Genomic DNA, 12,034 nt, shown 5'->3' with positions numbered 1-12,034 from the left:
CTATAGTCTGAAAGTATGTGTGAAGAGAGCCTAAGAGCCAGTGGCTTGAACATCAGTCATAACTGGCTGGGATTGCTGTCTTATTCACCCATAACTTAGAGCAGTTTACTCTCTGGTCTTTTATTTCCTTATCAGTGAAATGAGAATTATATGAAAGATTACATCATATAAATTTATAAAGCATAACACCAACACAGTGTCTGGGTCAAAGAAATTATAGCCAAAATGAGCATTATTTTGTGTTATTTTTATTATCACTATCGTCATCATCATTATCATCATCATCATCATCAGAAACAGGATTTCCTATTTGACTACAATTGGCATTGATATTTCTAAGGAAAGATAAATTTGGTGTGTGGCAACTCTGAGTGAGTTAGCCATCTTTGTATACAATTAGGGGAAAAGGAGTTAGTAGGAAATTGTCAGACCCTAACCCCCACCTACCCCAGCAGTGGAGTTTGGGGTGTAGATTTTCTCTCTGTTAATACTGTGATAACTCTCTTGCCACTTGGACTCTAGGAGTTTTTCATTTCCTTACTGAAAGGGTGGCAGATACCAAATACTGAGGTTTTTTTATACAGATAAAGTATCAACTAATTTCATATCATTCTAATCCATACCTTTTTTTCAGACCATTGTTGTACTTAAGAAAATAGCTTCCCTCCAAAAAACGTCTTGAATTGTAGTATTTGCCAATTTCCATAGTGTGCGTGTTCCCGATACTGCTAATTATAAGTTGTCAGCATGAAATCACTGGACACAGAGTTGTAAAGAGGCGAGCACAATTGCTCACAACAGTGTAAACTAGTTCCACTGCACTTCTGGGTCAGGAGAAAGTTCATGTTTTGACAGTGTAGAGTAGGATGATTGACAACAACACTTACAAGCAAATGCAATAGAGGGAAAGTACAGCCAGGATTCTCGTAAGATTTTCATTTAACAGACTGCATAGATGATGGTGATTCCATAAGATTGTGCCATCTAGTGATGTCACAGCCATCAGTTTGTGTAATCACACTCTGTGATGTTCACACAATGATGAGATCAGATATCAAAGCATTTTTTTCAGAACCTATGCCTATCTATTGTTAAGCCCTGCATGACAGTACTTTGTCCTCAGAGTAAGTAAGATCATTCGGATATACTTGGCCAACAGGATTCATCCAGAAAGTGAGTTAATGTCAGGTTTTTTTTGACAGTGTATTTCAGTGCCATCTTTCTACCCTTGCTCTATACTCTCTCCAGTCATACTTAGAAGAGAAGGCTTTTCCCAGCCTCTTGTTCTCCAAGCATGAAAATTTCTCTAATCATTTCCCAATTATTAAATACTTTGTTAACCAACAGTTTAGAGATTTGGTCATGGATATGGTGTCTAGATTTATAAAAACGTCTTCTTCCTTTTCTTCCTACCCTATCTTCATCTGCCTTCTGTGGCTCTCTTTTTTCCTTTTTTGTTCCCCTACTTTCTTCACAAGTATTTTCTATCATCTTTTGTATTCCTAACAACCCCATGAGGTCATCAGAACAGGTAACGGTATCCATGATTTGCAAAAATAGTAAAGTACAAAATACTACACTTGTATAAATCTGTCATGTTATTCCCTTCAATCTTAATTTGGTATTATGTGATTTTGAATATTTTCATATTTTGTGATATTTCCTGGTGATTTAACCAGTGACCATCTTTCCTTTGCTATAATGAACTTAACTTGATTCTCCCCCTATTGTTTTGAAAACTGTATCATTCTATGTCTAGGAAATTGCATTAGAGTACCATAAATATATTTCTGAGAACTTTTAATTAAGCAATGATACCTAGAACCTTTCATCATAGTTAAGCCCCTGGAGATGATATAACAGCATTCTCTTGGGAAGTCATTCTGTTTTCAGCTGCTTATCGCTGGAGCAAGCAGAGTTCTGTTACGGACCGTTTTTGAACTGTTAAAATATTACCAGTTGAAGATTTTTTTCAATATAGTGGATTTAAAAAAAAAAACAAAACAAGAGATCTTTTTCTTAAAGGCCCCTCAAAAGTGTTCTGGAAGCCTAATGAGCCAAGCTGAAGAGAAAAGGTATTTGAAATACTGATTTGGCATTTACCATGAAGCTCTCTGCAGATGTGCTTGAGATCATTGCTTGTGCCATGCTAATCCTTGTCAGCTTTGTGGGAAACACTTGTTTATTTTATTCTACAAGGAAGTGCATCTCTGGATGTTTGAAGACATCATTTCTTCTCATTTTCAGTCTTGTATTTGTCCACCTTATAAAAAACTTGGTGGTCAATGTCATGAAAATTGTGTATTCTTCTGGTATCGTGCTGGATTCAGCTGGTTGCAAAGTTCTGCACTTCACTGCAGCCCTGACAACTTCACTGGCCATCTGGTTCCTGTTACACTTTGCATTGTTCTACCACCGGAAGCTCTACCACATTGTCTACTGCTCCAGTGAGGCTGCAAACCTGGACCAACAGAAACATTCCCTGAAGCGGGTCTCTGCACTTTGGGTGGCTGGTGTGGCAGTGTACATCCCAGTTTTAATTTATACTAGAAAATCAGAATACCTGAACACAGGAAACTATACAGACTCCTTGTCTACTAACAGGATTTACATGGATTGCTTAATTGGCTTTGGAAACAAGCAGGTAGAGTTTTACTATGGGAAAATATTTTTAGTTCTGATTGATATTCTTCCCTTAGCTATCTTAGTCTTTGTCTGTTTCTGGATGTCTTTCCTCCTCTCAGAGAAAAAGAAGATGACATATGGTGACATCTGGATTGGAGATGATGATTCAGAAACTGAAATTCTTAGAGGGGCCAAGTTCAGTATTTTATTAATGTTGCTGATCACTCCACTTTGGATTTCTCACTTTATCTTAGTCTATTTCTTGAAAGACTTGGCAGCCTATGTCTTTATTCCAGCTGTTCTCACAGCCCTCTCTTCAGGCTTCTCTGCTCTCAGTCCTTTCCTGCTTATGTTGGTTAATTATAAAATGAAGTTGGTGTCTTTCTGTAATGCCAAGGAGGAAACACCCGCACCACAGTCTGTGAATGTTACTCTTTCTCCATATGCTTAATAGCCAAGAACTCAATTTTAATCCCCGGAAAACAGGCTTTGTGTTTGGAGGGTTCAGCTAAAGTTTTCATAGCCCTTATTAAATAACAGTTTCTGAAAGGACTGCTAGAGAATTGACTCATCTCCAAAATAGACTAACGAGGGAAACTGCAAGAGGAAGACATAAGATCGCTAAGTTATTGCCTATAGAAGAAAAATAGTCATCACACCATTTGTTATTTAGGATAATACCAAGACTTTTTATGTAGCAATTCTAAAGTAACAACAATCACAGTCTGGAAATGAACTCAAAATTAACACTATATTAAGTATTTACTCTGTGCAGTGTGTTGTATAAAAAAAACAACATACTGTTGAAACTGAGGATAACATTTCCTAGATGAATTCCCAAAGATACTCCTGAGTAATCTTATGTTTTCATCTGTGTTTTTCTTGAAATGCCTCCACACATATTGGAAGTACATTAGGTAGGTGTGTGGTGTTCCTTTTTTGCACTTTTAGTAATAGTACCTCATGTAATCTGGAAGTATATTTTATTCACTGGCCTTACCCTAAGTATCTTTAGTATATTAGGGCTAAATAAAAGCATTGAATTAAAGAATTAACTTGCTAAATTATATTCAGTGTGTATATGTAGGTGTACAACTGTTTGGTTGCTACAGACAGGTAGCCCACTGTCATTGCTTAAACATGAAAACATATATCAAACTATACTCTTTTAGTCAGAAAAAATGACATTTATTTTATACATGATTTATTTCCCCTTTTGGTTATTACATTGGTACATTTACAAATTACAAAAGAACCAATAAAGTGTTCCTAATAATTTGGTTTCTTGATCAATAAAAGTAATCACATTATAATTACAATTAAAAATACATGGTTGGGTTTTTATTTTTCAGTGTAGCCATTTAGAGTGCTTTAGTACAGGGAATAGTTATTTTAAATATCTGTGCATACATTTGTGTCAGCGTTGAATTCTTAGCTTATTCCTGTTATATTTTTAAAATTTCCTTTTTTATAACTAGACTTGGGATTTATTCTGTGATAGTTATAGTGAATGAGTACCTTGGAATTTGAGATTCCTGCTCTAAAAAGACTGCGTTGAAAATTATAAATCTGGATCTCATTTACAAAAGAGACTTAGAACATCTTTGCTCTCATGAATATACTACAGAGGAAGTAAATTTTAAAGTAGCCAAGGCTTAAATTCTGTAGGATTGTGTGGGCCAATGTCTGTCCTTTACACAGCACTGGGAATTAAAAACAAAACAGACCGACGTAAGACCTTCTGAGATTTCCAGGTGGTCTTCATGGGAAATGCTCAGTGGAGTCCACTGAGGCAATTTAATCAGAAGGGCACTAGGCATGGATCCTGTATAATGAAGTTAACATCTGGGGAGCTGGAGGATGTGGGGAAGAGGTCACCATCTTCTAATTAAATGCAGATGTAGCCAGAGCTGGGAATGAATGCTGATCTTAGTTTGTGATTCTTAAATGTGTTCCTGGGACCAGAAATATCAGCATTACCTGGGAACTTGTCAGAAATGCAGATTCTTAGACCCCCACCTTAGATCTATTGAATCAAACTCTGGGCCAGAAATCTGTTTTAATGAGCCTTCTGGATGATTCTCATTCACACTAATGTTTGAGAGCCATGAGTCTAGGGTTGCTTCAGAGTTTAATCCCCACAAACGATCAGAATGAAGTCAAGTTAACTGACTCAAAAGGTCATCTTCAGTGCTCTCCGTGCATATTCCTGTCATTTCTCCTTCTCTCTAAAATGGGAACCAGGATTGCTGTCTGTATTCCATACATTTCAACAATTACCAAACGAACAAATCCACTGTAGAAATAAGTAATCTTTGCAAAATCAAGAATAAAGCATGACCACCTCAGGTGTGCCAAAAATTTGGAACTTGGATTTGGATAGTTTCCTGTACATAACTAAGAAACCAGTTCCCAGATTATTCCATAGTTCATTTCCAGAAGCCAGTGCAAGACACAGTTGGCTTAGGCCCATACTCAACTTCCCAGTGGTAGAAATGCTTTCTTTTTCTTCCCAGATATTCTCTTTTTGTTTGGGTCTCATTAGATCAGCATTTCACCTTGTGGAATTAATTAATAAGCTTTCATCTGCAACAGAAAGTCCTATGCTCACTGAGTGAGCAACATTCCAGTTCTCTTTTAAAATTATTTTTATTTTAACGTTTTTGTTCTCTCCCTTTTCCTCTCATACTTCATTCAAGCTCCTGGTGGGATTAGGACAGCAAATGAAAGAGGATGAGCAAGATTCACAGAGATTGTCATAGGTAGCACCCTCAAGAAGGATAAAAATCAGGACAGTCCCAAGGACCTCAAGGACCTTTCCCAGTGTCCTCTCAGACCACACAGAACCTCCTCCTCTCTCTCTCCACCTTCTTCATTGTCTCGTTCCTCTTACTCTTCTTGCTGCTTCTTCTCCTCTTCCTCCTTTGCATCCTCCCATCCCCTCCTCCCTTCTTCCTTTCTCAGTGTATCCTTCCAAATTTTGGTCTGAACTATTTCTTTCTGGGTGGTTTCGATTTTGCAAAGCATCCTATTTCATTATAGCACCTTCAGAATCTCTGCAACTTCCTCTAAGATCTATCCTCAAATTAAATCCTTCTCTTTATCTGCTGAATTTTTAAATTCTTGAGAGAAAAGAGAATTTTTTTCTTCTATAAGGTTGATATTTCCTTAGCCCTGCTTCCTAAGACAAGAGTTTCCCAATCCTGGCTGTCTTGGCTTCCTCACTGTGTCCTGGTACATTGCAGTCCACCTAGAATGTGGCCTTCCTAAGAAGTGACCTCCAGAACTGAACACAATATACTTTTCATTTTGTGTGTGTGTGTGTGTGTGTGTGTTCATGTGTATTTTTTCTATTGTATATTCTTTTATTCTCTCTTGTACAGTTGCTGTGAGCATGAATTGTTCCCTTCTTCCAAGAAGAAGATGCAGTGTTAAATTCATTTTAAATCTCTCTCTCTCTCTCTCTCTCTCTCTCACACACACACACACACACACACACACATACACACACACACACACACAAATTATAATTATAAACATGCATTTCTTCCCTAGGCTTAAAAACTAAGGTCTATCCAAGCTCTGAAGTTCTAGTGAAAGTTAGTTCATTCTTGGTGTTAGAGTTCAGAAATCATGAATGACCCCCCAGGACAGCACGGAGAAAACACATTATTCCTTCCCCAGGAGCTAGAGCAGGCTCAGTACATTACAATGAAGTCTTTTGTCTGATATCAAATATTCACTTGTATTTTTTCAAATAAGCCAGAAAATAGGATGTTCCAGAATGTGCTCTGTCTACACTCTAGCTTTAGAAATATGGCCCTGAGTATTTCTATTTATCACCCCACCACTCTGGTGTTCACCCTTCAAAATCTCTTTTTAGAGGGAAAAGTTTAGCAATAGGTGCTACATCAGTCATGTTTCTAGAAATCTTCTTTCAGTATTCTCACCTCCAGGCTCTGCCCATGCTAGAACTGTTCCTAGAGTTTCTTCCTGCCCCTGCCCCTCATCCTTTAGCTTTCTGTCTACCCCAGGCAGGCTCCTCTCCTCTCTAAGGTCTAGACGAGCTTCCTAGGTTCCTGTGTGTTTATCTAAGCAAGTCCGTGTTACATTGTAACGGTGTGTTTTCTTGTTCCTCTCACTTTACACTGTGTGTACTGTACAGCCCTGCAGCATGTACACCAGAATATTCCACACACCAACAGGGGAAAAGCCGCAGGGCTGTGCTTTCCCAAATTTTCCTTGTGTGTACTGCTTGGCACTCCTTCAGTTGCCTCTTTCTGGTAGAAATTTCTTGCCTCTGTCATTTTTCTGCTTCTAGACTAGGCATTTAGCAACTGCCATGCTTCTGGCCACTGTTGAATCAAAGAGGGAAGGAAACTGAATCCAGCATTTGGAAGGAGATGCTTCCTTGCCGGCCAAGTTACTGAGCCAACGGGGACAACATTTCCACCCAAGCCTTCCAGTTCTTAGTTTGTGATTTTTTTAAAAAAGCTCTTACATTGAAGAAAGTAAGCTGAATATCTACATGCCGGCTTTCACACTGAAAATTTATCCCAGTGTGAATTTGGCAGGTGTGTGTGTGTGTGCGGGGTGGGGGAAGGGAGTGGCTATATTTTCTCAAGTGTTGGTGGGTTCAAGAGTGAAAAAATAAATTGTAATGCAAATCAGTTGAAGTTACCTCATGGCCAAATGTACTCTGCTCATTTATTTTGACAAGCCCAGCTTATTTTTAATTACCAAGACTCATAGTACACTGGTAAATGTAAGAATAGTGACTTTGGCAGAAAATGAGAAATGTGTGTAACTTGAGCCTTCAGAATGAGTCCATACTGACTCCTTGTAAAATGGAGTGAGGCGATCCATTTTAAAAGGAATTTCAGTAAAGCGATTTATGTGATATGTGACTATGGTCACAAATCAATGAGCCTTTTATAAGCCAAGCACACTAGAATGTATACATTAAAATGGAGTATGGTTTCTCAAAGAAATTTTGTTGGCCACTCTAAGCTTTTTCCAGTGATGCTGCCATTACCCAACAGATTTCTTTGGAAGTCTTCATTTGAAATGATTTTTAGTTAGTTTTCTTTTCCAAATAACAACAACAGAAAAAAAAAAAAAAGAAAAAATCAAGATGTCACCGAAAATCATAGTACTGGGGAACAGGGAAACATACTATTTTCAGTGGCTTAGCTACTTTTTATGATCCCATTTAACTCTGTTACTTTGAGCTCTTTCCCAGGGGAATCTTCCCTTGAGGGAAATAGTGGGGCCATCTCTGAGGTCACTCATGAGAAGGTGACATGTTGTTGATAGACCCATCAGGGGCATGTGCCCCTAACATACATTTTAATAGGCATTGGAGGGACTTCTGCTCTTGGCAGCTTATCAAAGTTCTGTGGAAGTTGGAAAAGCCTACAGATGCTGTGCATGGTTGATGATTTTTTTTACTTCATTCTTCATCTCTCCAAGCCAGGCATTAGTTTGGAGTTGGGGTAAGTTTCTCCCTGTACTCTGGGTGCATTCAAAGAAGAAACCAAGATGTCACCAGCAGCTTCCATGCAGCATATATTCCAGCATCTGATTCTGTGTCCCTGTGCTCTAATATTTTTCTTCTTTCCCTCCCTATGAGTTTTTCTACTCAAATTTTTAAAAATTTCAAATTTTCAAATAAACCATTGAAAAATGTTTCCTTTACCTTTCTCTCCTACCCTGCCCCAGCCTAGCATCTTCTTTCCTCTCTTTTAAAAAAACAAAACACAGAACACACTTGCCTACATGAATAACAAATTGAAAATTGCTAATGCAGTGAAGATACATTTAAAACAAACTGAGCTTGAAATGGGATAATTTCAATCAGTGGACAGTACTTAAGTCAGATCTTGAGAGATGTGTGTTGTGGCGAGAGGGACTATCAGAAAATAGAAAGCCCTCAGGAGATCTCAGAGAACCAGGGATAAGTGATGCAGGTTGTAGGCTCATGGTATGGGGGTGCAGTACAAATTTACAGATGACTAGGTCCTGGGATCTTGAAGGGGGCCCATGGCCAACTATGATACGTAGCAATAAAAATTTCATGGGAAGGATTTTAAGCTGAACTGCCCATTCTGGGAAGCCTGAAAATTACTTTTCACTCAGGCATAAACTCATCCTTGCTAGCCTGAGAAGGGGCAGCCCTCTTGTCTCTGAGCTGCTGGTTTGTGTCAGATGGAGGATGGTTTGGGGTCTATCTGGGCTTGCCCTTCGCATGACTTCCTCTGTCCTCTTTGCTCTCAGCAGTAAAATGGACCCATGTAAATCCACAACAAAGCAAGAACCCTCCCGTATTCCAGTTAGAAGCATAATCCCCACCTTGTAACATTATGTTTGTGAAGGTTTTCTAAGAAAGAAAACAGAGACTCAGTGAAAGCACAAATTGTGACCCCCAGCAGTAGTTTATTTGTAAGAAATTTTGTTTTGTTGCTGTTGTGCTATAAGAATTTAAAACCATCTTAAAAATACAACTTCTGTCTTAAATTACAAATGACATCAACATTTTTGGCAGGAGACACCAATTTAAAAAGGTGGTAGTAATGATAGTGGTGATGGTACTTATTGTTAATATTGAATTCCCTCTGAAGGTCAAACCCTTGAATACCCACAAGGTCAGGGCATTTGAGTGCGTGACCCTCTGAGGCTTAGTCAAGATTAGGCAGGGCATGTGCCTTAGTAGAGCAACCACAGAGGGGATCTGGTAAAGTGGGGAGCACAGACCTCATAGATAGGTGGGGGCAGCTACTGTTGGCGTCATGGGGATAGTGAACCAATGTTGCAGTAGCTTCAGATACTTTAAAGCAAAGCCAGAAATTCAGAATTTTATATGAAATTACCCAAGGTCTACAAGTTGGCAACTGATTCGATTTTTTAAAATACTATGTGGGCCAAACAAATCACATCTGTGTGCCAGACTTGGCTCATGGGCCTCTGATGTGCCCTGTGTAGCTGAGTTTTCTGTTACAGCACACATGTCAGCAGTCAGAAATGGGAGTTTCTGGGTTTCCACTGCAGATTGGTGGGAGGTGGCAGAAGAGAAGGATGAGCAAATCGACCAGGGTCTTGCTTTTCTAGCTTAGTTTCCTCATCTTGTTTCATCTTGACCCAACCTCACCTTACTGCCTCAGAAGGGGACCCAAAGCTGGCAATGATCTGTGAAAGGGCAGATGAGAAAGAGGGAGACAGTAATGACCTTGGGGACAATTGTGAACTCACCCCTGACTGTAAAGAAGCAATTGGAAACACAGTCAGGATTGGTGATCTGTGGGTATTTCTGCACATTTTTACTGGCAATGTAAATGCTCTCAAAGTGACACCTTGAAAGAAGCATCGAAACCAGACTACAGAAAGTGTGACATAGACAGAATAAGACATCATGAAGTGGATGGCTGTGTGTGGAGGCCTGCTAGGAAGCAAAGGAAAGCTCCTGGTGTCTTGGACCCTTAGTCTCAGTTGGGTCGTCCAACCAGAATAACATGCGCAGGGACCCAGGTCTTCTACAATGGGCTGCAGCTGTTGTAACTCTTACCTCTGGCCTACAGAATGAAGAATTTCACTACCTTCCTTCAAGTGCAGACACAAAGACTTTCTGCTTTGATGTCATGTTATTACCCACTGGTTACATGCTACTAGAATGACAAACCTCAAGTGGATAGGGCCCTGTCTCTCTATTGTCAGAGCATCTCAAACAGGTATTCAGTGACTCTTTGCTAAGTTGATTAGTTAAGGCATATTCATCTTCATCTTGTATTTAGTTTTGTATTTCCATATATTTAAAGATCTTCTTAGTCCTCAGTTCTGATATAAATTTCCTCATATTTCCATGTTGCTGGTGATTCTGAATGCATGGCTTGCTCATTTTGAGCTATTTTTTAAAAGCTAAACAAATGGCACGATTATGTTAAACAAAAAATATTGTACCTTCAACTTATTACCTACCTTAATTTTCTATGTTTCTCCCCCTTCCCTTCCTGCAGGCATATGCCATTTTTTCCATAGTTTTAATTGTAGTAGATAGAGTCCATCCAAGAAAGGATTAGCATGCAGCTCCCCTGTTTTGTTTGTTTGTTTATTTGTACCATATCATCTTTGTGTTGTTCACCAAGGCACAGGAAGAGTCTGTAGATCAGCTAGTCATTGTGAAGGACAGATTTAGTGAAATGAAATTAGATTGGAAGAAAGACTGTTAGCTGATGAGCTGAAATCCAGAAAGAGAAAGTTATTTTGAGTAATTCTCAAGTACAAATGTGTGTGTTTTCCTCTGAAAAGTTCTGTAAGGATTACAAGGAAAAGTAATGTATTTTTATACCCAACTATTTGCTTGAGCACCTATTTTAGGATTTCTGTCAATAACAAAATTTCTGGCTTAAAATTATTTTTACAAATACAAATTTGATTTTCTTTTCTTTTAAAAACTTGTGATTTCAGCAGGACATGTGGCACACGCCTATTATCCCAGCAGCTTGGGAGGCTGAGGCAGGAGGATAGAGAGTTCAAAGCCAGCCTCAGCAACAGCAAGGTATGCTAAGCAACTCAGTGAAACCTTGTCTCTAAATAAAATACAAAAAAACGGGCTGGGGATGTGTCTCAGTGGTTGAGTGTCCCTGAGTTCAGTCCTCAGGATGCACCCCTCCCCCCCCAAAAAAAAAACCCTTATGATTTCAGAAGAACTTTATCCATTTATCATAAGTAGATTATCTCACTTGATTGTAAAAATAGCATTCTAAATTTTTTCTTGGGACTCTTTACCTGCTATAAATAAAACTATGTAAAAAATGATGCATGTGTGTGAGGAAAAAAAGGCAAGGAAACAGGAAAAATTAGGTGATAGGTTTGAGGAATGATTTTTTTCCTCTTTATTGTAATAACACATTTTACATAGCTTAAAAAAGAGAGAGAAATAGCTCGAATAAGAAGGCAATGCATTTAGAGTAAGAGTTTCCTTTAAAAAAAAAACAAGCATTTTTGCACTTGATCTTGTATTCAGAAGCCCATTTTCATCAGCCTAGATGCACTTTCGCTCTCCAGTAATGGCTCTTTTCTGTTCAGCAAGGAACACCTTGATTAGAGAACTAAGAGAGAAAAATGGATCATTTCAAATACTCAAGTCTGGGTGTATAAGACAATTTTTATAATAAGAAAGACAAGTTGTGGGAAATATAATTTTCTTTCAGTATCTGAGAATTGGTTTGGCAGAAGATAATTGCACACCAAGGCACTGCCAGGAGATCTATATTTCTGCTCTTGACATCTGTAGGTGCCACTGCCACTGCCGACGGTGATCATGATAAGTGATGGGAAGATGAAGTGAGAGGCAATGCATCTTACCTTGACAGGTTTAAAGGATTGCCACAGGCAGCCCCGAGGCAAGTGCTGA

General features: G+C 38.8%; 2 protein-coding genes across 3 annotated transcripts in view; both read left to right on the top strand.

Annotated features, from left to right (window-relative positions):
* The window catches only part of LOC114103581 (synphilin-1), a 148,114-nt gene that overhangs the window by 63,442 nt on the left and 72,638 nt on the right, over positions 1–12,034 (top strand). The window lies entirely within an intron of this gene.
* Positions 2,105–3,076, top strand: LOC114103551 (uncharacterized). The gene has a single exon (XM_027949287.2). It carries the CDS (start codon positions 2,105–2,107, stop codon positions 3,074–3,076), a length of 972 nt encoding a protein of 323 aa, XP_027805088.2.

The sequence above is a fragment of the Marmota flaviventris genome, assembly GCF_047511675.1.
Source record: "Marmota flaviventris isolate mMarFla1 chromosome 5 unlocalized genomic scaffold, mMarFla1.hap1 SUPER_5_unloc_3, whole genome shotgun sequence".
NCBI lineage: Eukaryota > Metazoa > Chordata > Mammalia > Rodentia > Sciuridae > Marmota > Marmota flaviventris.
Note: the sequence above shows the minus strand (reverse complement) of the source record. Positions and strands in the feature narration are given on the sequence as shown.

Bases quoted from the DNA above. Each gene is read 5' to 3' on its own strand.
- LOC114103551 (XM_027949287.2), top strand. From the start codon at position 2,105: ATGAAGCTCTCTGCAGATGTGCTTGAGATCATTGCTTGTGCCATGCTA.